The sequence below is a fragment of the Cucurbita pepo genome, chromosome 9, assembly GCF_057944985.1.
Source record: "Cucurbita pepo subsp. pepo isolate OVF chromosome 9, ASM5794498v1, whole genome shotgun sequence".
Taxonomy (NCBI): domain Eukaryota; kingdom Viridiplantae; phylum Streptophyta; class Magnoliopsida; order Cucurbitales; family Cucurbitaceae; genus Cucurbita; species Cucurbita pepo.
In genome coordinates, this window is record NC_141806.1 from 1,926,939 (window position 1) to 1,954,930 (window position 27,992).

A 27,992-nucleotide genomic window follows, 5' to 3' on the forward strand; every position below is an offset into this window, starting at 1 on the left:
GGATTTTGGGTTTGGGTTTGGGTTGGGTTCGTTTTTTGGAATCTGATCCGGTTCAGGTTGAGTTTAGGTTCGAAATTCAATTTATTGGGTTAACCCGACCCAACCTGAAAACCTTAAAAGGCCCGAGCCCCACAACCCAAGCCCATGAATCATCATTTGCCCCGGGCGTGTCTGCACTTTGCAGACTGTCTCTCTTCTCTTTGACCGTGAGTCCGAGACTTTGCCTCGCAGTCTCACGTAGCCTTCATCTTCGACCTCGAGGGTAATGGGGTAAGTGAAATGAAGTCTCGGCTCTCGCACTCGCAGTCTCACACACTCTCATCACATCGTTCGTTGTTCGACTCCTCTCGACTTCTCTCTATGTGTAGTCGTTCGACTTCTCAATTCTCATCTCACTCTCGTCTCGTCTCTGTGTGTCATCAAACGTCGACGTCGATCGCCTCTTTATTCTCCATTGGGCTCTCTTCTCAATTCTCATTTTTCCGCTCAACCTCAAGGCATAGGACGATTTTGAATATGCCAAAATATTTTCAAAGGTAGTATAGGACCATTCAAGCACATGAGTAGTTGTAATTGTTGCAGGTTGTCTGCCATGTTAGAGCAATAATTTGAAGAGCCTAATATGTTTCTCATGCTATTCCGCTTTGGAGGTAACTCTTGAAGTGCTATTATCCATTGTGTATCGCTGTCAGCCTCACGGTTTTAAAACACGTCTACTAAGAAGAAGTTTCCACACCCTTATAAGAAATGTTTCGTTCCACTTTTAACCGAGGTGGGATGTCACATGCCAAATCTCTGAAAGTTCGTACTAAGTTCCAATGAACATGCCAAATAAAGTGGGCCATACACGTAAATACACGCTTTAACCAATAGGCAGTCGGGGTAAAGATAAGGTGGGATTTTTATGAGTTGGGTTGAAACATTTAAGTTCGATAGGTTGAAGTTATTCGAGCCATTTATTTAAATTTGTTTGTAATATGCATCCAATCTCCAAAAAAATCCCAATTGTTTAGAACTTTCTGTTTTTGGAATGGAATATTTAGGGAATCCCCATGAATAGGATCAAACCTTATTCCATGGTATTTATGTTCTTAAGCAAGTCCCCGAGAGGGCTTGACTTAGTTGATCCATCATTTATGCTTCATCTTTCGTTTCCTTTTCGTTTGTTTCGAGAAATATATCGATCAATTCCGATTCTTTCTTTTTCTATTGATTCTTTTACGATCGAGATGTATGGATCCATGGGCCTATGTGTCTATATAGATCCTGTTCATGGATTAACGAAAATGTGCAAAAGCTCTATTTGTCTCTGCCATTTTATGAGTCTCTTCCTTCTTACGGTATCGCCACTCCCTTTGTCACCATCCACTAATTCAGAACTTAATTTGAAAGCCATATTTTGACCCTGAACGTTTTCGGGATGCCCGTAATAACATTTATTTAAATTTGTTTGTAATAAAAATAAAATGGGTCTTTTTTTTATTTTTTATATTGAATTTTATTTTTAATAATGGATGGAGAAAATAATTAAAAATTATTATGGAAGGAAATAAAATAAAAATAAAAATATTTATATATTTATATACTTAAATTGTAAGAATTTAAAAAAAAAATTAACAATATCCTTCCGGTCAAACTAATTTGTATCCGATTTATTACATTTGTTTACATTTAATCGGGCAGCGGCAGACAAACTGGGCCGACCCGAACCCGCTAAAACTATCTGGGTATATAAAGCCGACCGACCCGTTAATACGAAAAGGGAAATTCAGTAAGGTGTGGCTAGGTAACGCTTGGACGGGAAACGGACAGTCGATTTGAATTTCCCGGCCGGCTAGGACGAAGATTGATCGGAGAAGAAAAGGAGGAGTTTAGATTTCGAGGCCTTTGACAATGGCGAGTCTCCTTCTTTCTTTAATTTCATCGGCACGGAATTCTTTTATGTATCATTACTACTCATGGTTTTCCCAACACACTTCGTGATTCTTACTTTTGAGTTTTTATTTTCAGGCGGATTCCGCTGAGGAATTTGAGCCCTTGTTCGATTACAGCCGCGTTCAGCCTCGCTCTGTTGTTTGTCTCGATGGTAATCGTTCTCAAGCTTAGGTTAAATTTGAATTTCATGAAGTTGGAATCTTCCATTTCACTGTGTTTGAAGTTTTTATAACTATCGCTTCAGAGATAAATTTCGAAATTGATTTTCCTTGTGCTCGTAGTCATGGTTGGTAACCTGGTGTTTTATTTTTCTTCTGCTTGGACTAAAATCAGACGAGGATTCGGACGTAGAGGAGTCTCGTGTACCTTTTTCAAAGCGAACGAAGATTTCAAATTCAGCGGTATATAATTACCTTCATGTAGTGAAATTGTGGACTTTCTGTTAGCAGAGGATTAATGTTCGTTGGAACAGTCAGTAAAGGTAGTTTTATGTGATTCTTTTCTTTCAATCAATATTTAGGTTACGAATTTTGTGGAAAATCCAGTTGTGGAAATTGAAGATAAAGAGGAAGATTGGCTGCCCCCTCCACCAAAGGTGTCTGTTGATGCAAAAGATATGTGTGGGGAAGATTCGACATTGAAGAAGTTAAGGTATTCCAACCTAGTAACATGCATCTATTGCTTGATTGATTCACTTATATTCCAACATGGAAACCTTAGGGCTTGTTTAGTAGGCAGTCTTGGCAATGAATTTTATAAGCAAGGGATTCAACGAAAATAGGGTTGTATTCAGATATATGTTTGATAGCAGATTTTGAAATTGAATTCCAATTTAAACAATAATTCAAAATGTGCTCTATAATATGGAACTAGTTGTACTTACAAAACTGAATATTAGGTTGAATATAAATCACTATTAATTGATTTTTTATTTATAAATTTTGTATAATCATTATTTTACAATATCATACAATTTATAATATATGTATTTTAATTTAACAAACATAAATTGAGTTTATAATATGAAATAGTATATTTTCTTAAGTTTTATCTTTTTTAATATAATTTTGCATTTTAAATTTTCAAATTCAAAATCTGGATACAATGAAAACACAAAAAAGTTGTTTTTCAAAATTTTTTATTACATAGTTGGTAAACAATTTTCGAAAACACATACGTCAAATGCATACACTCACTAGACTTGGTGAATTGAAAAACATGAAGCAGAATCGAGATTGTCTACCAAAAAAACCGTTATTTTTTTTTTCTCTGCATAGGATTCTATGGCATGTCTCTTGCCATTTTGCCTTGGCATATCATATGTAATCTGCACTGATAGGTTAAAGAAACAAGAGTTGGCCTCGGTTGCTCTATCGGCTAAAAACTTGTTGCGAGAAGTGGAGGAATCTGCGAAAGTGGATGTTGGAACCACGCCCCATGTCTCCCTGGAGCCTGCTGTGGATGACCAAGCTCCAATTGCTTCTAAAGAAAGAGAAAAGATTGTTATTTCTGTACGAGATAGTGACAAGGAAGAGCTCCAACAGTTTCGCCTGTTTGTGGTATGTTCTTGTGCATGATTCCATGTTATCCACAATTCAGACTTTGCATTCTTCAAGTACAACCATCCTGTTTTGTCAACATTCCTCATGATTTGCTATAGCTGTTTTTGATGTACTCTCAAGATGCCTTTAATTTGCCCAATAATCTGGTTGGCATGTTTAGAATCATATCTAGGGAAATGAATGAATTTGATGAACTATGGTAGATTGCTAACATACGTATCATGGTTCATATTATACATCAGCTAATCTTGAAACATTGATTTAAAAAAAAAGAAAAGAAAAAAGGTGAACAAATTTGAACTTCGTCCTTTAAATTCCCATCTTGGGAGAGGTAGTTCCTTTAGTATCTGGGTTCATGACTTGGTTACTGTATAATTGTCAATAGTGATGAGCCGCATGTACCCTTTAATATGATTTTTTTGTCTTTCCTTTCCACGTTATGATTGGCTTAACTCTCTCCATTGTGGGGTGTTCATTAGATTTGAACCGAGATGTTATTCATTACTTTTGTTACATTAGTGTTCTGTTCTTTGAATTATTGTACTTTCTATGATTCATACTCATTTAGACTATGATGAAAGTGTTATGAGTCTCCATTGGTGATGGTAGTTCAGACATTATTTGATTGAATTACTTTAGAAGAGTCCCCTGATCTTCATATTTTCTGTCATCATATCAGTTAGATTGCTGTTGAAATTATCTTTCTTTTGTCATTGCCTTCGGCAGGGGAGCGCCGCCATAGGCCCTTAGTATTTCAAGCATGTCTGAGATGATTTTGAAAATTATTGTGCAACCACCTTTTTCACCTTCACAATCATTCCAAAACATGAGCATAATGACACTTCTTAATGTGTGTTCCATGTTTAAAATTTGAATGTTTTTACAGGATGACAAGTTCGAGCGACTTTTCAAAATGTACGCAGACAAACTTAAAATCGACCCTAAGAGTTTGGTTTTCGTCTTTGATGGGGATAAAGTCGGGCCAGATGATACCCCAGTCAGCCTCGGCATGGAAGATGATGATATGATTGAAGTGAACATCAAGTCGAGTTGAATAAAAAGGTGTCTTTTCAATGTATATTTGAGGATTAATTCACCAGTTATGGGACGCAAGACTTAGTAGGATGGAAGGCTGTCGAGGTCCCTTTGTCTGGTAATAACAGTCGTTTGGTATGCACATTGAGATCAATGGAAAAATAAAAATTATGGAGAATATGAATTTTTATAGATATGTTCTCTCTCTCTCTCTCTCTTCCTCTCCTCTTCCTCTCCCCTTCTCTCCTTCTCCTCCGACGTCATCCTCTCCGCTGCTCCCTCCACCGGTCACCGGTGACTTAATCATGTAATTACACAATAAAATTGTATTAACCTTCCATTTCTCTCTGTACCCTTTTGATTACAAAAGAAATTTCGATTATCGACTTCTTTTTCCGAGTAAATTTCGAGTCCATAATCGAAATCTCGGCTGGAATCTCAGTAGCTTATCAATATTTCTCTCTGAAAACTTCCTATAAAAAATCAGATTCGATTAAACCAGCACAGATATTAGAGAATTTGGTCATGAGCTTTTAAAATTAACAAAAGCTTCATGTTTATGACTATTTGTGTGCGGGACCTCTTGGTTTAGGTATGGAGGCGTAATTCGAAAGCCCTGTTATCCAATGCCAACTTGGGGGGATAAGATTGTCGATCACATAATCTAACGTGTGTCCTTTGGTGAATGGATCTTCTTAGGTCACATGCAGTTGGATAACTTGGTCGATCATGAAGAATTATGGGTCCCCATTTGCAGCCACGTGCCCACCTCCATTCTGGACAAAGCTTCACGGCTACCTCGCCCACGTCACTCCCCAAAAGTGCCAAGCCGTGGACCTATCTCTTCATCTTTATGATGATAATAAAGGTAAGAACCAGGCTTCGCTTCAGATTCAGAAGCTCTCTCAACTTCTGTTCTTTTCCCAACTCTGACTCCCACTCTGCACTTTCCCGTGTAAGTTTTTAAGATCTTTCTCTCACAGTACTCATAAGGGTCGAAACCCACCTTTTTGTTGAGCCATCTTTAATGCTCACCGTCCTGAATTTCCTTACTTTTCTTGTTGTTTGATGTGATTTCTCAACTGGGTCGATGCTGGTTTCTGTTCTTTCAATCTTGCTGGCTCTGTTCTTCTGTTTTGATTCGAGGTTTGGTTCTTCTTGGCTGTTGATATCTTGTGGAATGTCTTTTTGACTGCTTGTTTGTGTGTTTGAGTTGAATCTTCTCTTGTTTTTGTTGTGTTTCTGTATATGAAAACTCACTTTCTTGGATGTCTTGTGCTGGTTAAATTTTGATTGCTTGTGGAAGGTCTGCTAGTTTAAGTGTTCATGAGCAAGAAATAGGCTTCTTTGGTTTGAATTGTGATGAGTAAGCTGTGTTTTTGTGTCAAAACATCACATGGATCTTGGAAAATAATGGCAGGTTTCTCTTCAATGGCGGATCGGCTCGACTCGAAAGAAGATCAGTTCATGTAAGGACATGAACTGATAGAGATTTTGAACATGAACCAATGGAGAGAAGTTGTGAATTCTGTGCTGCACTAAGGCCAATTATTTACTGTACGCCTGATGCAGCTCACCTTTGTCTTTCCTGTGATGCAAAAGTTCATTCAGCTAATGCACTTTCGAGTCGACATCTTCGGACTCTCTTGTGCGAATCGTGCCGAAGTTTCCCTTCCTATCTTCAGTGTTTAGATCATCGAATGTTCTTGTGTCGTAGCTGTGACCGAGCGCTTCATGTTGCCTCGTCCCAACACCAGAAAAAGATTATCAGAGGATACATGGGATGTCCTTCAGCCAAGGATTTTGCACAACTTTGGGGTTTTCATGTCAATGAAGTTGACAAAGATAAGTTTGTGTCCACTTCTGCCTCTGATACTTCCGGTGTTATGGCTTTCGACACAGCGGGACGAAGCTGTTCGCGTATAGCTGGAGTGGCTCGAATGAGCTATCCCCCTCATACTGAAGCTGAAAACAAGGTTGGATCATTGTCCCAAACTACACAAATTACAGCATTAAGCACTCTTTTATTATGGGTTTGTCCTTTCGTCGTAGTTTTTAAAATTAGACGTAATTTAGGCGATCGATCAGTTTAGATCTGTCGTGATTGTGCAGTTCAATTGATGAACTGCAGACCTTTGATTCTTTTATGAGTATTCTACTGTATTTTCTTGATGAAAGAGGGACTTAATTCTGGTTTCTACTGCAGATGCTTTACAAAGGTCAAGAAAAGAGCAGTTCATTCATTTTTCAACAAATTCTAGACTTGAGTCGTCTCCAGCTTATAAAGAAGAATAACGATTCGCCTTTGATTCTTGGTGACGAAAAAGATGGCGCATTTTCTTTAAGGCCTTGTGCGTCGGAGAAGTTCGAGCGATCTCTTAATCAACACCTGCACCCTTCCGAGGACCGGGGTACTGAACTTCAGCAAAAGGACGGTTCACTTCAGGAGCAGAAAATGATATCGTTTACTCAGCTCGAGAATTTTCCATTGTCATCCCCTATTTTGATTCCTTTCCATGGAGAATCCCTTTGGCATTGTAAAAGCCCAGCTGAAAGTAGTCAGGTATGTCTGTTGAACAAACTCATGGATTTTGGTTCTGAAATTTTATGTTCTTTTTTCTCAAACATGTTTCAAAAACTTGGCAGCTATGGTCTCAAAATATGCAAGATCTTGGAGTTTGTGATGAGCTTGTTTGTCGCGATGATTTCAACATACCTGAAGTCGATTTAACGTTCCAGAACTTCGACGAGATATTCAACAGTGATCAAGATCCTATGGGAGGATTGTTTGATAATAAAGATGAGTCATTCTCCTCCATCGAGAAGGATATGTCGTTCGATAAAGAGGATAATCGCCATGGAAAAGGGATGGAGGTTCGAAGCGTTTTAAATTCTCTCTTTTCTTTAGATCCGTGACAATGAATAATCAAGTTCCATTTTTTAGTTTACTTTATTGTAACGGTTCAAGCACACCGCTAGCAGATATTGTCCTTTTTGGGCTTTCCCTTTCGGACTTCTTCTCAAGGTTTTAAAATGCGTCTGCTAGGGAGAGACTTTCACGCCGACGTGGGATCTCACATTTATTCTCTTAGCTTCTGCTTCTTCTTCTTGTTATTGTATTGCCAATTCATATAAATCTGTGTGTGACAGGCAAGCTCAGGTAGGTCGACATCTTACATCTTCCCATCGGATCTTATGGACAAAGATAGTGATGATCCCTCAGGTGAAGCTTGTAAGCCTCCCACGAGTACAACCACGGAACGTGCTCGTCCAATCCGACCCTCCTTTTCAACTTTGTCATTTGTTAATTCAAGGATGAGTGTTGACACTGCAAGTACTGGTTGCCCTGATGGGGCTGGAGGCGAGCCTTCATGCAGCTCGCCTTACCGTCGTGAGCGTAAACAGTCCGTGCCCCTCAACGACCACGCTGCAACAAGAGGGTACAAAGAAAATCAGCAATCTCAACAGTAAGTTTCAAAAAGTGCATACATTTCATGAGTTCAAAAGATCCAATACAATACAATGAATCCTTTGCTATTTTCAGGCAAGAAGAGAAACAAATTCGACGAAAGGGCAGATCTCTCATGAAGAAACGAGTAAAGGGTCGATACGAAGAAGGCGAGCGATATGACTCGAATGTCGTTGCTATCAGTCGAAGTTACTGAGCTTCGGGTTCGTGTTTCTTTTTGTACATCATTTTCAACCTCAGAAGGCATTTCTCTTCACTTTAATTCTTTTGAATCAGTTCTTTCAATGTGGATTGGCTACACTTTACCTAAGCTTAAGAGAACAAAGCTTTGGGCAAGCCTTCATAATTCATTCTAATTAACAGTGGAAGAAGCTATTCATTAAAGAAACTAACATAATTTAGGCTCAACTCAATTGTTCGGGTTTTAAATATTTTCAAGCAAAATAATTTAACCTTAACTCAACTCAATCATAAACATTTTTATTTATTCAAATTTTTATTTTTAATAAAAGAAAAATATTAGTTTATAAAATAATTATTCATTTATTTTTAAATATTTAATTAAAATTTAAAAATTAACTTCCATTAAAAAAAATTGAAAGTTCTATTTTTAAAAAATAATTATTAAATTAAATAAAAATAAAATAAATAAATAAATATATATATATATATAATTGGATTAATCGTGTTTTTTTTTGGGTCATCAAATTTTTTAAACATTCTTACCCTATTCTTTATCCGTTATTATATTTTTTTCTCTTCTATATCAAATAATATAGTTTAAAAAACGTTGAAAATCAAACAAAAGTAATTAAAATTATTAAAATAGTAATTATCTTATCTATGTTTTCTCTTCTATATCAAGTATAAAAAACGTTGAAAATCAAACAAAACTAATTAATAATATGTAATATAGTTTAAATTATCTTAAAGTAAATGAAAGGGGAGAAAAAGAAGAAAGATACGCTAGAAGGAGGGCTTGAACCTCCGACCTTGTGGTTAACAGCCACACGCTCTAACCAACTGAGCTATTCCAGCCTCTGGTACTACGTTCATTTAGTATTATTAAAAACTAACTACAACCGGCGAAAATTTAAAAAAAAAAAAATCAAAATAATCTAACCGACTTAATGGTCGCATTTTTATTTAATTTTGAAATTTGACGAGCGAGTTTTATAAATAATAATTCTAAATTAAATTTTCATATTTTACTTTCTAAAAAATTTCTCATTATGCTAATTTTATGCACCACACCACACGTCCACGGTTCTCTGATCGAGCTTCAAAATTTGAATGACCTCGGTATGCTTCTATAACATGATCACATTACTTAATTTTTGTTTCCAAGAGTGAAACTATATCTACAGACCGACATGCATGCTTTGTCATCATTCATATGCTTCCTAGAAAATAATATCGGAAAGTCGCCAAATATAAAAACTGCACCTTATTGATATTGATATATATAGAAAATTATTATTACTATTGTTTTACTTAATTTGATAAAAATTAACTTTTAAATTTATTGAAAGTAAAATACTACCTTCGAAACTTGAATGTATATGTATAATAAATGACATATAAAGTAAATTGTTACATACGAACAAAACTATATGATATGAATTCAACTACTGACCCTTTGCATGTATGTGAAGGACCGATTACAAAAGGTTAAGAAGATTCAAGAGGCCTATACATCGCATATTCAAAGGCATAATCTTTACCGCATTAACATGTCAAATCAAGAAAATAATGGAGTGGCAATAAACTCCACCTGACATTGGAAAGTGACTACTAATTAAGACAATTTATGTCATGTCTTGTTTTTTTCAATTTGTATTTAGTATATTTTATTCGTAGGTGTAGTTTGCTGTAGGTAGATGAACTTCATTATGTTTCGGTTATCTTTTTGACCTATTCAAAGGCATGTAATATTCATGTTGACAATCAATTCATCCATACAAACAAAACCTTTGTGTTTTCTTGATACTTTTTCGGTGTTATTCGTTTTCAAACCTTACTTTGAGTTTGATGTTTAAACCGATTCATTGGATTAGTTTTGATCAAGCTAATTCTGGAGTGAGTCGTCTTGGAATCTAAGAATGACCATTATAGATTTCAAGTTCGATCTAAGAGTTATTCATCCTCTAATCAGCTCTCGAGAAGAATCAATTCTTACAAAATCTAGCATGGTAGGCGCCTATCACTGTATATATATATATATATATATATATATATACCTCGGAGTTTTTTAAATTTTTTTTTCTTTTAATATTTAAAAATAAGTCTCTTTATCTAAAATATGTGGCTAAGTTTATTTTTTATATATTTTGACTTTTTTTATAAAGAAAAAAATCGTGGGATCCGATGTGCACGCGTGCATTGTACGCCGCCCGATTTGGGGCATGAACTTCGGCGAAAAGATTTGGTACGTTGGATTGGATTTGAAACGGATCGCCGTGCGGCGTGAAACGCTACAAGATACGGCATCGAGTCTCACGCGCCCAATTCCCCCCATTAAAGGACACCAATTGGACACCCTTTTTTGGAATTTCGCACCCCACTTTCCACATTCTTCCTTTGATGGGGGTCTCGAGTATCCAATGATTGTTCCCCTTTTTTCCGCTTTTGCCCCTTCTCCAACATTTGCGTTTCCCCACGCGCCTTTTATTTCCTAATAAATTAATCTTACTTACCTGTCTAACACCGTATGTATGGGATTAATTAATTGTGATTGAATAATTTTTTTTGACGTCCGAATGACGTGTTGGTAATGTTGGACATAGCAACGGTTCTGATGCTGCCACGATTTACATGGACGACTGAGATTGATCGGAAATTCCACGTGGCATTTATGTTTTAAATAATACTTCATATTTAGGCGTTTGAACCCTAATTAGGCTTCACATGCTACAAAAGAAAGACTCCATTTAGCTTATTTATTCCTTTTTCTTTTATTTTAATAATTATAGGGACGGAAATTGAATGATACGAACTCGAGCTTCAGTTTGTCCTATCACTCGTAGGCAGAATCGTGAAAAGAAATGAGAAATGGTCTCGATGACAAAGACCCATTTTGTGGACAAACCGTCTCGTCTCTTTTTTCTTCAAGTGGTGGATTGAACTGCAATTAGGTCACGAGAGTGGATTCAGTCGAAAAAACGAAATATTATCTCAACGACAAAAACCCATTTCGCGAGTGGACGTTTCGTTTATTTTCTCAAAATAGTAGATCAAAATTCAATCGTGTCACGAGAGTAGATTCAGTCAAAGGAAATAGAAAACTGTATCAATAACAAAAACCCATCTCATGGGTAGATAGTCTCGTATCTTTCTTCAAAGTAGTGGATCGAATGTCAAACAAGTCAAGAGAGCAGATTCAATCAAAGTAAAGGAAAAACGGTATCAATAACACAAACCCATCTCGTGGGTAGACCGTCTCGTCTCGTCTCGTCTCGTCTCGTCTCTTTCTTCAAAGTGGTGGATCGAACTTCAAACACGTCACGGGAGCAAATTCAGTCAAAGTAAAGGAAAAACTGTATCAATAACACAAACCCATCTCGTGGGTAGACCGTCTCGTCTCTTTCATCAACATGGTGGATCGAACTTCAAACACGTCACGGGAACAGATTCAGTCAAAGTAGAGGAAAAACTGTATCAATAACACAAACCCATCTCGTGGGTAGACCGTTTCGTTTCTTTCTTCAAAGTGGAGAACCGAACTTCAATCATGTCACAACAGTGGATTCAGTCAATCTCGCCAATCTACTTAACTATACTAAAGTTGATTTAAAAAATTTCGTATAATCTCTTCTATTATCTTATATTCAACACTCATATCCGGTGAGAACTGTTTGACTTTTTAAAACACGTAAATTTCAGCTTTTAGTAGATATAGTTGACAAACACATAGTAAAGTCATTACAAGGCGTGTCCCACTTTTTTAAAGTGGTCGTGTCTTTCTTGCCTCATCGACCGTTACCACTTTTTTTTCTTTCTTCATGCCCATTGTGAAAATTTTGACTTTTTTACCCTTCTCCTTTTGCTTTTTTTCTTTGATTTTTCCTTAATTTTCCCCAACTTTTTTTCTCTAATCATTTTTAGGAGTTTAATAGGGAGTTAATGTATATATTATGAAAATCTAAGACATGACTTAAAGCCGGGGAAACAGACCGCTGTCCAACGACTAGGACTCGTGTACGAGGAGTTTTGAGCGTGAGCTACCACTCATGCAGCAGCAAAGACTCGTAACTCTCGAAGAGGAAGAAGACACCAACCGCTCAAATCACTGTAGCAAACCCTCCCTTCATTATCAACCAAGGAGAGTCGGTCTAAATATACGTATAAGCTGATTTAACTAAAACGTTACAAATTTATATAAGTCGTAGGTTCAATTTTGGGACGGAATATTTAGAATCCCATTCATTAGATTTGTGGAGTCAAACCAGCTTAAAGAGACGAGGAATAACGGCTAAAACAAGGGAAAATTTTATGTTATGAAGTTCGTAAGGACGTTTGATGACCCAATAGAAATTTGCACACATGAGAATGGAGATTGATAACAAATGGGTCGAGACCCATTTATCAGCTAAGTTGCATACATAATTTTGGATGAAAGTCCCACATCGGTTAATTTAGAAAATAATCATGAGTTTATAATCAATGAATATTATATACTAATAAATGAAAAATATTTATAAAATACAATATATATATAATATATAATATAATATTCCACCTCTACCCGTCGCCGTCGTGTTTCTTCCATTGAAATTTCCATTTCCATTGCACAGGGTTCTATGTGTGGTGTGGGTCCCACATCCCAACCCTTTATTTTCTTTTATTTTTTATTTTTTTTCTTTTATTTTTTTCTTTTTCTTTTTCTTTATCCAATCCTCCTTCAAAAGTGGCCACCAAAATTTATATTCTTTCTCCCATCAAATTATATTTTCATTGACTAAATTATATATTGAAATTTAAAAAATAAATTGAATAATTTAATATGTTTATTATATTATTTTCAATTATTCAATTAAATATTCAAATTGCAAATTTTAATTTTTTTTAAACAAAATTCATTTTTAAACATAACTTAATAAATTAAAATTTTAAAAATGGTAATTAATTTATTTATAATTATAAAAAAATAAAATTAATTTTTTATTAATATAACCTTTTGAATTTAAGAGAAGCTAAAGATGGGGCATTGCTCCCATCTTTCCTTTTTCTTTCTTTTATTGCCTTTATTCTTACATTTATTTGAAAAAGAAAAAGACAAATAGGCCCCTACTAAAAATTTTGAATAGTAAAAAACACGTGTTGAAAAGTTTCATGGGGGCAAAATAGTATTTTCCTCACATGTCATTATAATTTTAATTTTGAATAATTAGAATTTTTATATTTTATTATTATTAACAACCCCCAAGAAAAGAAGCTCACATGCTGTGTCGAAATTGAAAAAATAATAATAAAAATTATATGACGAAACAACCCCTCCCCTCCTGCCCCTCGATTTCCGGGCAGTGGAATTTGTTCCCATTCCCCACAAACATGCCCTGACCGATCCGTCCCTTTGCCCAACAATTCCCAAACCAACCCTACATTTCTCCCTCTTTATAAACCCCCATAGTTCCCCCCTTTCTCCTCCGCCATTAACCCATCTTTTTTTTTTCCTTTCCTTCTTCGCTCCGCCGCGGCTATGCAGTCTCCGGCCACCGTATACGGCGGCGTTCGCCGGAGGAATCCCAATGGGGGTGGCTTGAAAAGGAGAAGAAAATGTAAAGGGAGTTTGTAAGCGCAGAAGTGGGGGAAGGTGAAACGACGTCGTTGCAGCGCGGGGAATTGAGGTGTAGCGGTCCGAATTATTATAAAAATTAAAATTAAATAGTTTTTGGATTTTGTTTGGATGTAAGAGATGCATACGACGTAGCTTTGTTGTAATAAAATGTGTATTGCCGCTGCTGGAAATGCATCGCTTACACTTAATTATATCATCCAAATTACTTTTTTTTTTTTTTTCTTCTCATGGCATTATTTTATTTTATTTTTTAATCCGATCTCGATCGACTGAGAGATTAGAGCTCGAGTTCTTGCAATCTCACACGTTATCAAACTAAAAAAAGTGAATTTTCTCTTAGCTCAGTTCGAAGATCTAGAAAAATGGATTACGGAATGATTTGTTTGGTATACCTAATTCTGCAAAGTTTTTCGGTATATTAGCGATATAAAGATAGTCAAAGTTACTAATGCGACCTTGGCGTGCAAGATCTCATATCAGTTGGAGATAGTAACAAATTATTTCTTGTAAGACTGTGAAAATCTCTCCCTAATAGATGTGTTTTAAAGTTGTGAGGCTGATGACGATATGTAACCGACTAAAACAGACAATATTTGTAAGCAGTGAGCTTGAGTTGTTACATGGTTAGATAATTGAATGATAATTTACTGGATAGAGATATAATTCTAAATTTTTTTTTTTTTTTTTTTTTTTTTTTTTTTTTTTTTTTTAGTTTTGAATTTTTGAGGAATCTTTTCTTTCACAGTTCTCTTAAAATGCAATTTTAAACCTTATTATGGCGATGTTTCATTGTTTTCGAGTATACAATATTTTAACTCAATTTGATTTATTTTTACTGAGAAAATATTTAAAAAAATATATTAGGGTATTGTTAAGAATGAGAAATAGAAATAAATCTTGTAAATAAAATAAAATATACTGCTAATCAAATTCCAAGATAAAATATACTACTAACCACTCCAAAAAATAAAGAAAAATATTAATTAAGATATACTTCATAATTAATTATTAAAATATATTCCTCAAATACCATATTATAAATAAATTAACTTATTCTCTGTCAAAAATATTATAAGAAAATAAAAGGTCGATTACGAGTTTAATTATTATTATTATTATTATTATTATTTTGTCTATTTTATTATGTTTAATATAATTTGGAGTCTAATAAATTTATTTTTTTAAAAAAAAATGAATTAATTAAGATTTATGTAAAATATAATTTAAAAAAATCCACGTCGGATCGAGGACTCGTGAGGAGCAGGGTCGACTTCGGCTTTACACCGAACTCAGGAAACGAACTCGCGCCTCATTCTCAAATGCTCAGACCTTCGTCTTACTCCTTCCCTTCTTCACTGTCTCCCGCTTCCTCCGCCGCCATTTTTCTCAGCTTCTCATTCTTCTCCCTCGCATGCCATATCCTCATCTTCTTCCTTCTCTTCAATTCTCCAAACCTCCAAAACCCTCCCATTCTTTTCCTCATTTCGCAATGAAGGACCGCTCTCCTTCCTCCAATGCCGCCGTCTACGTCCCTCCTCACCTCCGTCTCCGCTTCGTTCTTACTTCTTCCAATCATTCCCCTACTGTTTCCGCTGTTCACTGCAAGATTCGCCAGGCGGAGGCTCCTGCTCCGCCTTCTCTGCACGCTCCTTCTCAGGAACTGTTCGATTCCGCCTATCGCAATAGGGCTCCGGTCGAGAGTCAGGATTGTAATTTTGAGTTTTCGAATCAATCGGTGAGATTTTGTTCTTTTGCTGTGTTTACGTTTTATATGGCCGAGAAGTTGATTAGCGGCGTATTCTCAATTATGTGAAATGACTGCGTGTATTTGAATTAAAGCCTAATATTCTCTCGTTACTTGGATTGAGGCTTCTTTTTTCTGGATTGGTAATTTTTTTTTATTGAAGTTTAAGCCTCGATTGTTCTGTTTTCAATGTGAAAAATTGCGGCTCCGCAATCTCGGTTATTTAATGGATGATTTAGATTGCTGGCTATGGCGTTCGTTAGATAAAGCCATGTTGAAGTCGGGCTGCTAGTGACAATATTGAGTAGACTACTTGTTGTATCATTGTTCTTAACCAAGGAAATGTTGGATAAACTTTTTGATACCATCAAGATATTTGACTGGCGCGTCTAGAAGTACATGTAAATGTTTCTACTTGTTTTTGGTACTAAATTTTAGAAACAAAGGTCGATCTGTTTAGAGCTCTTGATTGGCACTACTTGTTTTTGGCACCTCTAAGAGTAGATGATCCTTTCTTCTTGAATGGATATAAAACTATTTCTTGTACAAATGCGTGTACATATAATCGTGTTGCATGTATGTAGTATGTGAACATGTACCTTGATTTGATACGTTTTCTAGTTTTTATTTACTTTCTTACAAGATTGTATGATAATTTCTTGAAATATTTACAGGGTGTTTCACCTGCCGTCAATATTGATTTGTGGAAAAGAAAGTTGGCATTACTCTTACGTGACAAGGACATGCAAGAGGTAGTTTCAAGGGATAAAAAAGATAGACATGATTTTGAGCAATTAGCTGCTTTGGCGAGTAGCATGGGACTTTTTAGGTAACTTTTGGTTTCTTTGAATCTGCAATGTGTTTATCACTAAAATAGATTGTTGTTTTTCTAAATGTTCTGGTTGTCATTCTTGGTAGCCATCTATATGCCAAAGTTGCGGTTTTTAGTAAGGTCCCATTGCCGAACTACAGATTTGATTTGGATGATCGGCGTCCACTGAGGGAGGTATTAAGTGTTGTTTCATTATACAGCCCATTTTTGTTTCACATATTTTAGAAGCCATCGGCACGTGCTAGCTATCGTAGTTTTTTGATTCCTCTGTTTTCTTCACATGGAAGCCATATTTTTGTTTGCATCGTTGCCAGCTTCTTGTTAATTTATGATGTAGTGCATCTACATCACAAAAATGAACAGTTGTATTTGTGCCTCGTTTTAAAATGTACAATTTTTGGGTTTACTTTTCCGTAGTCTGATTTTGTGCATGTTTTTCTAGAAATTGAAGCTTTTTGAATGTGAAACAGGTCTCTTTGCCTCCTTGGTTGCTTAGAAGAGTAGATGAACATCTGGGAGAGTTTCTCTCTCAGAAGTCTAGGTTTGAAGGTTTTCAAGATATCTCTGACTATAGATCAATTAGCAGTGGTGGCATTGCTACAGATGAAGGGCTTTTTGAGCAACCTGAGCTACAAGCATCTAGTAAGGCTGTGATGGAACAAATTCTTTGGCGAAAAAGTTTGCATCTGCGTGAACAACAGCATGCTTGGCAGGTCCAATTTCCCTAGCACTATCTGTTATCGATCTCCTTCAAAGCATTTAATTTGGTTGAGTATTTTTTGAACTCTTACATTATAGGTTTGACTGTTCTGTGTGGTCTATGACTAGCATGATGCTCTTACAAATTTTGCCGAATACTTGTGCAAGATCTTTTTGGTTCTCTAAGATGCTTGCGTTTGATCTTATAAATATAGTTGTAGTACTCAAAAGGTTACACAGAGCTTATTTTATAGTTGAGAAAACAAGTGACTTTGAGGTCTATTTGATGCATGAAACAGCATTTAGTTAAATTAGGAAGTACTGGAGTGTATTGGTGAACATTTGATCTGACAGTGTAGAGTTCTTATAACTGCACTTGTTAAAGAAATTCCATTTTTTGTTCATAAGTTTGTATGATTTGAATAATGACATGTAAATTCTTTTTGGGAGGTCAAATTAAACTTTGCAGGCTTCTCGTATTGAAATGAGTTGTGATGAATTAGTGGGATTTTACATTTAGACAAAAGTTTTTGTGTAGATACATTTATATCTTTTAGCTAGAAAAAAGCTTTTATGCACGCATCCATATTTTTTTGAAGATTTTTTTTTTTTTTTTTTTTTTTTTTTTTTTTTTTTTTTTTTTGATAAATACAGTATACATTTAGATATGGTTACCACCTAGGTTGTAAGTCATTTTTCTCATGGCACATAATGTTGATTTTTTTTCTGGTATTTTTATTCACTTTCTGCTTCATACATTACTTTGGAAAATCAGTCATCTCCTGAAGGAAGAGAAATGCTGGAGTTTCGGAAAAGTCTCCCTGCTTACAAGGAGAAGGATGCAATATTGACCACAATCTCACAGAATCAGGTGCTCATGGTTCTATATATTAATATATCATGTCTTTTTAACTTGCTGTGGCATGCTAACATGTCATTTCATTATAAGCTGTCATGGAATGGCATTCTCATAATCATAAATTTAGTAGCCAAAGCTGCAGTTCATTACCCTGTACAACACATCTATCCTAGAGGAAGGGCTAAGGTTCTTTGGATCAACTCCATTTCTTCAGTTGTTGGTATCTCTGGACGGAGAGGATGAGAAAACCATTCCAAACTAAGGAATGGAATCTTGAATACTTTTGGGATATAATCTCTTCAATTTTCTAGTTGGAGTTTCTTATTATAACTTCTAAAATATAAATTAGTTACTCTTTCTTTGGAGAGCTTCTCTAGAAGTTCCGTGGTGTTTTATGGGTCCCTTATAATCCATAGTTTGTATCTGTATACATCTTTTCAAAAGAGTTATTATTTCTTATGATGATATGATGGGCTTGGAAAGTTCCTTCTCTGTTAAATGGAAAAGAAAAAGAAACTCTATTGTTATTTTTAAAAAAGTCCACCATTTTGAAAATTTTGTTCTATTTTTGTTTAATAATCCAGAAATTTTCTAATCTGTGTATTTTTTAGAATAACTCGTAAACTTCAGTTCTATTGTACCATCTTCAAAATATATATGTTGATGAAAGCTATTTTCACATTATGGTTTTGAAAAAGAATATTGGTTCATCTTCTCACCCATATTATATTAGATTTGTTTGTCAGATCTGCCTTTATGTGAAAAGTTATTACTATTTTTTTTTTATATTTATTACGCCCAAAGTTATATTTTTTTGTTATTATTTTATGAGGTATCATTGTTGGTGTATACTGCAAAAACAAAATTATTTTGCCTTGTAACTGCTGGATTTTGGATTCTGCAGGTTACTATTATATCAGGTGAAACTGGTTGTGGCAAGACTACGCAAGTTCCCCAATTCATTTTGGAATCAGAAGTAGAATCACTTCGTGGAGCTGGTTGCAGCATCGTATGTACACAGCCAAGACGAATATCTGCTATGTCTGTCTCTGAGAGAGTCGCTTCTGAGAGAGGGGAGAAATTGGGTGAATCTGTAAGCCGCTCAAAGTCTCAAACCAAAACCATTGCCATTTAACGTCATGGATTATGATAAAGTTTCTATTTCTTCATATATTTAATCAAGGTTGGTTATAAAGTGCGGCTGGAGGGTATAAAGGGGAGGGAGACTCATCTACTCTTTTGTACCACGGGCATCTTGTTGAGAAGATTGTTGGTTGATAGAAATTTGAAAGGCATAACTCATGTTATTGTTGACGAAATCCATGAACGTGGAATGAATGAAGGTGAAGAGTAATTCATATAGGTGATTTTGGTCTATGAAGCTATAACTTCTCATTCCATATATTTTTCATTCTAGATTTTCTGCTTATTGTCCTGAAAGATCTCCTTCCTCGGCGGCCAGAATTGAGGTTGATTCTAATGAGTGCAACTTTAGATGCTGAACTTTTCTCATCCTACTTTGGCGGTGCTCAAATTATTCACATTCCGGTAATAATAATATGAAGTTCGTTATTCTTTTGGAGAAGAGAATTCAATGTTATGGAATCATGCCTGCCGTTCAGTCTTATTCCTCTATGAATGAGTTTGAAAGATTACAGGCTTGGCTCCAGTAACTAATAATTAGATTTGTATTATCTATTGCTTCTTTCTTGAAAACATTTTTATTAACTCCATGGATTGAGCATAGTTGTAAAGGAGATTGATCCATTTAAGTGAAATCACATCGTTTGCAGAGTTTCAAACCTTGGACTGTTTGATAGTTTTTTTTTTTATTATTATTATTTTTTTTTGGCAAATCAGTTATTAGGAACTCAATATTAAGGTTATTTTGCCATTATTTTCAGACCTTCATGTTTTTGTTAGAGAGGAACTATCCGTTCATTCCCAGAGAGAGGCATTTTGTGAGATTAACTTGAGAAGTGGCCATTTTGGAAATTGCAGCTCTGGTCATCAGACTAAAGAGTTGAACTTATTTCTTAGATGTTAATAACCCTCAAAAGGCTATATTTCTTAATGTCTGGTTGTTTGAGTTGGATAATAAGTGGAAATTTTGATGAATATGGAACAATTCCAAAACCCTCAATTTGTTTTTTTTTTTTTTTTTTGCCTGTTGGTGGAAGTTAGCTCAATTCAAGACTGGAAATTTAGTTGAATGCAGCGCTGAGTCCTTTCCTTTGGTCTGCATTAGGGATTCACACACCCTGTCCGAACTCATTTTCTGGAGGATATTCTAGAAATGACGGGTTACAGATTAACTCCATACAATCAAATAGATGATTATGGTCAAGAGAAGACATGGAAAATGAGCAAACAAGCACCAAGAAAGAGGAAAACCCAGATTGCCTCCTCTGTTCAGGTATGCAAAGTTTTTGGATGCTCTAGTACTTTTAAAAATCCTAATCTGCTAACACTTTTCCCCACTTGAATCTTTTGTTATTAGGAAACACTTATGGCAGCTGATTTTAAGGAGTACAGTCTTCAAACTCAGGAGTCTTTATCGTCTTGGAATCCTGATTGTCTTGGTTTTAATCTCATTGAATATCTTCTAGTCCGCATATGTGAGAGTGAAATACCTGGAGCTATTCTTGTTTTTATGACTGGGTGGGATGACATCAGTTCTCTGAAAGAGAAACTTCAGTCTCACCCTTTATTAGGAGATCCAACTCGTGTATTGTTGTTGGCTTGCCATGGTTCAATGGCCAGTTCAGAGCAGGTAATGATTGTGGAAACAGAATGATTTGATTTGCCACATCTCTCTCTCTCTCTCTCTCTCTCTTTCTCTCTCCCCCCTCTCCTGTCTGCGTGAGATATTAGTTAGCATGATATGCTCTTTTCCTTCTGCATGACATAGCCAATAATTTTCATCTTTATTGAGAGTGGAACTGGGAATGCATGAATGTGCTCCTCTACACTCTATGCTCTTTCTTCGTTCTTTCTAAAATTTTATTTCCCAAATTTGTATATCCATCAACACTTCAACTTTAATGTTAAATGTCTGCAGAGGTTAATATTTATCGAACCTGACAAGGGAATGAGAAAGATAGTGCTTGCAACAAATATTGCTGAGACAAGTATCACTATAAACGATGTTGTGTATGTTCTGGACTGTGGAAAGGCAAAAGAAACATCGTATGATGCTTTAAATAACACTTCTTGTTTGCTTCCCTCATGGATATCCAAGGTTTCTGCTCAACAAGTAAGGTTATATTCTCTTGCTAAGGATATGAGTCACTTCCCTCGAATGTTAGCATGTATGAGGAACCATATGGGATTTCCATTCTATTTTTTGTTTGAATGTTTCTCTATGTATGATTGATATTCCAATTATTTTACTCATGCATTTTCTCCCACCTCTCCTTTGTTGGATGGATTTTTTTTTGCAGACAGTTGGATGATGGCTGCCTTCTTTTATTCTTTTAACTAATCCTTCTCTGGCCCTTTAGGGGCCTCCAATAAAATTGGAACTAATCCTTTTTTGTCCTCGGAGGCCAGAGCATTGTTTCCAATCACTTAATAAGGCTGCATTATAACATTAAATTTAGTACCCGAGAGGCTGGTTATTTATTAGTAGATACTATTTAGTGTCTTCATTTATTTGATCTGAATTATAGGAGGTATCATGCTTATGTTTCCAGCTTTTAAATTATTTTTACTAATTGCTAACCTATGATCTGAATATGTTCTCAGAAATATCCTTTTTAATCAAACCTAACCAAGTATCAGGATGATTCTTTCTTAAACTTTTTTAACTTGGGAAAGACCCGCTTTTCAAGAGGCTTGAGCTACTCACAGTCACTTTTTGACGTGGAATATTTGAAAATACATATAAATTTAAAACATTTAAACACATACATGCACATCAGAAATTTAATTAAAATAGTAATAAAACTTTCGAATTTTACAAAAGACAGACAAAAGACCACTAAAAGACATTGCTACAAGTTCAGATTATTTCAAATACACGAAATACAGGAATTAAAAGACAAATACAAAAGAGAGTAATCTGATAAAAGGCTTGATTATGATGACCTGTGGATTTTTGCCTTCATGGTTTACAATGACCTGGTTGTACCTATATGCTTAACATGGACGGCCTAATGAACACATAGTATAATGGAATAAGAAACAAGATAAAAAGCGAATGCTAGTAATTGGAAGCAATCATAAATAGGAAAATGTTATAATTCTTGTATATCTGGCCTAGAGCTTCATGTTGCCCAATACTTTATTCCTGAAATATATGTAATCTGCAATCAAATATGTCACAGTTCCGGGCGTGGGGTTTCTTTTGCCATGTCATTTCCATGTCTTGACTTTCTTTTTCCTTGTCTATACATCCTTTTTCTAAAAGTTTGACCATGGATGACAATGAGATCTGTGTGTGCACGCGCGGAGGTTTGAACATATTTCAAGTATTTCAAATCTTTTATAGTCTGTTAATTTTGATTTTTTTTATCTTCCCACCTTGTAGAGAAGAGGAAGGGCTGGCCGTGTTCAACCAGGCGAATGTTATCATCTATACCCTAGGTGTGTGTTTAATGCTTTTGCCGAGTATCAGCTGGCAGAAATTTTGAGAACACCTTTACAGTCCCTCTGCTTGCAAATAAAAAGCCTCAAGCTTGGAAGTATATCGAAGTTTCTATCTAGGGCTTTGCAGTCACCAGAGCCCCTAGCGGTTGGTCTTTTTCATTCATATTTTGATCTGGAAACAAATAATGAAGTTAATGCATTTAAATCCCACATTTCGTTGTCTATGATCCCCCTTTGCATATTTATCCACCTTACTTTTTCATGTTTGCTGGAATGATTTTTGGTCAACTATTGTTTGCAGGTTCAGAATGCTATTGAATATTTGAAGATCATTGGAGCATTTGATGAGAATGAAAATCTTACTGTATTAGGTATGGCGTAGGGTTTAATTTATTATTTCTGTCTTGAGGATCTATGGTCTCGTATAATTTGTAATATGGAACAGATGACCTCATTCAGTGCTTTTGACAGGTCGTTATTTGATTATGCTCCCAATGGAGCCAAAACTGGGAAAGATGTTGATATTAGGTGCTATTCTCAATTGTTTGGATCCAATTTTGACTATTGTTGCTGGCCTCAGTGTGAGGGACCCTTTCCTAATGCCACTGGAGAAGAAGGATGTAAGTCTGCTTGCATCATGGTATATTATATAATAGGCTTTGCATTTGCTTTAGTTTTTAACAGGTTAAATTCGTTATGTTACCTGGAATTTATTAGTACCTGCGGGCATTTGGTACTTAGGCTTGGTCTTATTCTTTTGGATTGAAATCCAATTCTGTAGTTAGGTTTTCAGACTCCTTTTTGTGGACTAGTTTGTACTTTATGTCCTTGTATATTCTTTCATTTTGATCAATGGAACTATGGTTTCTTAGCCAAATAATAATGATAATAATAACCTCCTCTAACTCTTTTATGTGTATATAGAGCTCAAGCCCTCAAGACTACTTGTGGCTGATAGTAATTATTCAAAAGAGGATGTCAAAAAAGCTGAGGAATGTAGGTGTTTGGCGTTTTATCGCTTCAGTATGTAGGTTTTCCCTTCAGGGTAAACTAAAGTCGAAGTGAAAAAAAAAAAAAAAAAACTCTCTTTGCTATTACATCAACTGTTCTGATGGAGGTTCTTTCGGTTTAAACCACAATCATTTTTTTAATGGTAAACAAGGAGATCAAATAAACATCTTAAGAGGAATAACACAGCCTAAAAGCCTTTAGGATGAGGAATCCCTAAGCCTAACACAGAGGATAAAAGAATAGGGTGATGTCTTATCTTCTTCCTCTTCAATATTGCTCATCTACTGAATACAAAGTTTTTTGCAGAATTGAAAATTAACGAAAGCCATATAAATCTACAATCAAAATAATAGAAATAAAAACAGTTCCCTCATTAATGTATTCTGTTTTATTTATTTTAAGGCTGCAGAGGCTGCAAAGTCCCAATTTTCACAAGATCATAGTGATCACCTTGCTATCATCCGGGCATATAGGGGATGGAAAGAAGCAGAGAGGAACTTTGGTGGATATGACTTCTGTTGGAAGAACTTCCTTTCTGTACAATCAATGAAGGCTATTGATTCACTGAGGAAGGAGTTTTTCTCCTTGCTTAGAGATACTGGCTTGGTTGATGGCTACTTGGACTCCTACAATGCTTGGAGTCTTGATGAACATCTCGTACGTGCAGTTATTTGCTATGGCCTATATCCTGGAGTTTGCTCTATTGTGGTATGTTGTTGTCCTTATCTAATTTTAACCAACCTTTTGTCTTCCTTTTTCTAATCCTTTTGTGTCAAACAAATTAATACATTTATCGTTTGTTATTTCCATTGTCGAGGTCAAGTAACTCTATTACAACAGAACTAAAAAAAAATTACCCTATTACAATAAATTATCATTTGGTTGGCCGAATCATCTTCAAGCATAACTTCTTTGTGCTTGCTCCCAAATATGATGTCACCTTGTTCGTTTCATTACATTTTTAGTGTTCACTAACATTAATGGCATACAGCATAACGAGAAGTCATTTTCTCTCAAAACTATGGAGGATGGCCAGGTGCTTCTCTATTCGGTAAGCATGTTCTTCAACTGCTAGTATTTTGCAATATGCATTTATTTTTTCTTTTGACTAGAAATGTAGTCAAGTTATTACAATTACGTATTATCACCCTTTTAAGTATCATCTTAACTTTGCTGTATAGAACTCGGTCAACGCCCGAGAGTCGCGGATTCCATATCCATGGCTAGTTTTCAATGAGAAGATAAAAGTGAACTCTATTTTCCTTCGAGATTCAACAGCTATTTCTGATTCAATGCTGCTTCTCTTTGGTGGAAACATCTCAAAGGGTGATCATGTAAGTATTCTACAGAATCAACATTTTCTCCTGCAATACTTTTTGCAGTTGTTTTTCTGCTGCATTTCTTTTTTTCTTTTTCTTTTTTTCTCCAATTATTTTTCAACCATCATACGTGAACTCTTGTTCATGCAGGATGGACACTTGAAAATGTTGAGCGGTTTTTTGGAATTTTTTATGAAGCCTGATGTAGCTGAGATGTATCAGAAATTAAGATTGAAACTTGAAGAGCTTATACAGAAGAAAGTAAGTGGAATATCGTATGCCGTGTGTTGGTAGGACTTTTTGCTTTTGTTTTCTTAGTTTTAGTTTGATAATGTGTTCTCTAACTATTTTTTTTTTTTTTTTACTACAATTAATTTAGATTCCATACGATATAATCGTTCTGTTTTATAGCTCTTACAATGAATTCATTTAAGTAACAATATCTTTAATTTACTTTCAATTTTTAAAAGTTCTTAAAATCTCAACCAAAATTAAAACCACTAAAAAGGGTCAAACTTTACAGTATGTTTTTAACATATAGAAAATATAGAAACAAAACTTCATAACGTGAAATGTTACTAGACAATACTAAGTGCTTCTATTCATTGATCTGGTCAATGTGCAGCTACTAAATCCAAAGATGGACTTGCACTCCCACCATGAGCTCCTATCTGCTGTACGCTTGCTTATTTCAGAAGATCAGTGTGAAGGTCGATTCGTTTTTGGCCGCCAGATCTTTCAGCAGCCCTCCATGGCATCTACTACTTTGGCAGCGGCACCAACTTCTGTTTCAAGAACTGAAAGTCGACCTGGTGGTGACAATTCTAAAAGTCAGCTCCAGACATTACTAACGAGGGCTGGATATGCTGCACCCAACTATAAGACTATGCAATTGAAGAACAATCAATTTCGAGCAACTGTGGAATTTAATGGACTGCAAATTATGGGACAACCTTGTACCAACAAAAAGAATGCAGAAAAGGACGCAGCAGCTGAGGCTCTTGAGTGGTTGATGGGTGGAACTCGGTTGGGGCACGAGTATATCAATCAAATGTCTCTGATGCTAAAAAGGAACAAGAAGGATCATAACTAAGTCAATCATCTTCACCTTTTTTAACGGCAGCGTAGTTTGAAAATGCAGTAAAGACAGAGCACAACCAATGAAAGCTCAGGTATTGCTCGTCAGTTCACTGTCCTAATCTCATGAAGATACTTCAAAAAAAAAAAAAAAACTTAATAGCTGGCAAACTTTGATATTCTTGCAATAACTATATCACGTGACCTAGGTAATTTTTTTCCTTAGTAACAGATTTGGAGAGGGAGGAGCAGAATTCGCTGTTCATGAAAATACAAGAACATTCATTGGCTGGAACTTGGATCGATCATAGGGCTGAGGTTGAAGGCACTGGAGTTGAATAATGAGAGGACCAGAAAAGTCATGTGTGTGCAGAGATGGAGAAAGCGATGCTATTCTGCAAGGTTCGGTTCAGGAACTTACATGTGATTATTTTGTATATGAATTTATAGACCCTATTCACGTTACTCGTAAAAAAAAAAAAAAAAAAAAAAAAAAAGTCTTGGTGGGGGGGAGTCAAAAAGAATCGTAGGCCTAGCTAGCAGTAAACAATGTGTAGTCCCCATAAACAGTCATGTGAGGAGGGGTGAAAGATGCAACAGTACAGCAAAGAGTCTGCATCTTTCCTGACTCTTCTTTTAAAGACGCTGGGTAGGACACAGTCTGTGACTTTCCCTATTCTTCCTTTTCAAGATGGTTGGGTCCTTACACCTTTATGAAACCACCAAAGAACGGAAAATTTTCTGTCCCATGTCAAAACCATTGTCCGTCCATCAAATTGTGGTGATAGATTGAGCTTTTAAATGCAACACCTCACCATTCTCTGGTCCTCTGATTCTGAAATGCCCACATTACTCAAATGAGTTAGAGAGAGACCCAAATGGTAAAATTCATGGTCCACCAAGTTAGATTAGAAGTGGAGGAGCTTGATCTGACCAATTCTCAAATCCCTAGAGAATTCCCATTCTTCCCGCTGAAGGAAGATGATAGTTAGATAGTTAGTAGCCGGTAGGTATTATCTCTATTGGTACGAGGTCTTTTGAGAAAATCCAAAGCAAAGCCACGAGAGGTTATGCTCAAAGTAGATAATATAATATCATTGTAGAGAGTCATGATTCCCGACCGGTAGCTCTTCCTCCCGCTTCCAAATTGAAACCGCTGTTTGTTTTTACAGGGAATGCAACAGCGACAGTGGTGTAGGAAAACAAGAAAAAATTGTGGGATGAAAAATAGGGGAGGGCATCAGAGAGTGGCAGTAGAAAACAGGCTATGAGTGTCATATTCTGATACCTTAAAAACACAAAACGTTTTTGAAAGGATTGGACAGTGGTGCGCATTGAATTGGCAGAGAGAGTTATTGGAAATTAATTATTTGTCTCTTAATTCTCAGAAATTCTTGAGCAGCAAAGCATGAATGGTCCTAGTCAGTCGTCTACCCCTTCAATTCTTAATTTCACCTCTTTTGTGACTTTCTGACCCTCCATCCCATGTCCTTTCGTATCGTGCTCTTGTTTCTTGCCTTTTTAAACCATCTCCCTCCCCTCCCTCTCTCTCTCTCCCTCTCTCTCTCTCCCTCTCTCTTATAAAACTCAGATTTTATTGAACACAGGAACAGAGCTTACACAACTTTTACTCTCATTTACCCACCGTCTTTGTGTCCTAATAACGCTTTTTACTTTTTAGGAGTGTTTATATGACCGGATAACTTCAACGATTTGGACTAACCAACCCAAACCAAACCACAAAAGTTGTGTTGGGTTGAGTTAGGTTATATCTTCTTTCGGTTTAGGTTGGGTTGAATTTTTGAAAAACCAAATATTTGATTTTGGTTCGTGGGTTGATATTTTTGGTCAAGTCAACTCTACCAACCCCCGAAAATAAGGTTAGAGCCCAATCCAAACCTATCTTGCCTTTAAAAAGATTTAGAATATTTAACGTTTGTAAATGATTTAGGTTGGGTTGAATTCTTGAAAAACCAAATATTTGATTTTGGTTCGTGGGTTGATATTTTTGGTCAAGTCAACCCTACCAACCCGAAAATAAGGTTATAGCCTAATCCAAACCT

General features: G+C 35.8%; 3 protein-coding genes and 1 non-coding gene across 7 annotated transcripts; 3 read left to right on the forward strand and 1 right to left on the reverse strand.

Moving 5' to 3' along the window:
- Positions 1–1,742: 1,742 nt before the first annotated feature.
- On the forward strand, positions 1,743–4,724 carry LOC111801815 (Ubiquitin-like superfamily protein). The gene is made up of 6 exons (XM_023685987.2): positions 1,743–1,896; positions 2,011–2,086; positions 2,269–2,336; positions 2,456–2,586; positions 3,275–3,494; positions 4,384–4,724. Exons 1-6 carry the CDS (start codon positions 1,894–1,896, stop codon positions 4,549–4,551), a joined length of 666 nt encoding a protein of 221 aa, XP_023541755.1. The 5' UTR covers positions 1,743–1,893; the 3' UTR covers positions 4,552–4,724.
- A 532-nt stretch (positions 4,725–5,256) lies between these two features.
- Positions 5,257–8,337, forward strand: BBX27 (B-box zinc finger family protein). Of its 3 annotated transcripts, none has more exons than XM_023685986.2 (6): positions 5,351–5,487; positions 5,953–6,508; positions 6,739–7,095; positions 7,179–7,406; positions 7,683–7,999; positions 8,077–8,337. In XM_023685986.2, the coding sequence occupies exons 2-6, from the start codon at positions 6,041–6,043 to the stop codon at positions 8,195–8,197; spliced, it is 1,491 nt and encodes a 496-aa protein (XP_023541754.1). In that variant the 5' UTR covers positions 5,351–5,487; positions 5,953–6,040; the 3' UTR covers positions 8,198–8,337. The 3 variants fall into 3 exon arrangements, with proteins under 3 accessions (XP_086983216.1, XP_023541754.1, XP_023541753.1); XM_023685985.2 differs by lacking the exon at positions 5,351–5,487 and adding an exon at positions 5,494–5,678; XM_087127090.1 differs by lacking the exon at positions 5,953–6,508 and having other exon boundaries at positions 5,257–5,487.
- Positions 8,338–8,965: 628 nt separating this feature from the next.
- On the reverse strand, positions 8,966–9,039 carry TRNAN-GUU (transfer RNA asparagine (anticodon GUU)). The gene has a single exon. It is a non-coding gene; the product is annotated as a tRNA-Asn (tRNA).
- Positions 9,040–15,097: 6,058 nt separating this feature from the next.
- Positions 15,098–27,555, forward strand: LOC111801315 (DExH-box ATP-dependent RNA helicase DExH5, mitochondrial). 2 transcript variants are annotated; one of them, XM_023685261.2, is made up of 20 exons: positions 15,098–15,533; positions 16,217–16,371; positions 16,461–16,548; positions 16,845–17,087; positions 17,849–17,944; positions 18,837–19,025; positions 19,116–19,275; positions 19,350–19,480; positions 20,181–20,348; positions 20,433–20,705; positions 20,994–21,188; positions 22,464–22,667; positions 22,824–22,893; positions 22,994–23,142; positions 23,936–24,241; positions 24,525–24,584; positions 24,715–24,867; positions 25,003–25,113; positions 25,478–26,024; positions 26,156–27,555. In XM_023685261.2, the coding sequence occupies exons 1-19, from the start codon at positions 15,210–15,212 to the stop codon at positions 25,943–25,945; spliced, it is 3,543 nt and encodes a 1,180-aa protein (XP_023541029.2). In that variant the 5' UTR covers positions 15,098–15,209; the 3' UTR covers positions 25,946–26,024; positions 26,156–27,555. The 2 variants fall into 2 exon arrangements, with proteins under 2 accessions (XP_023541029.2, XP_023541030.2); XM_023685262.2 differs by having other exon boundaries at positions 26,162–27,555.
- Positions 27,556–27,992: the final 437 nt, after the last annotated feature.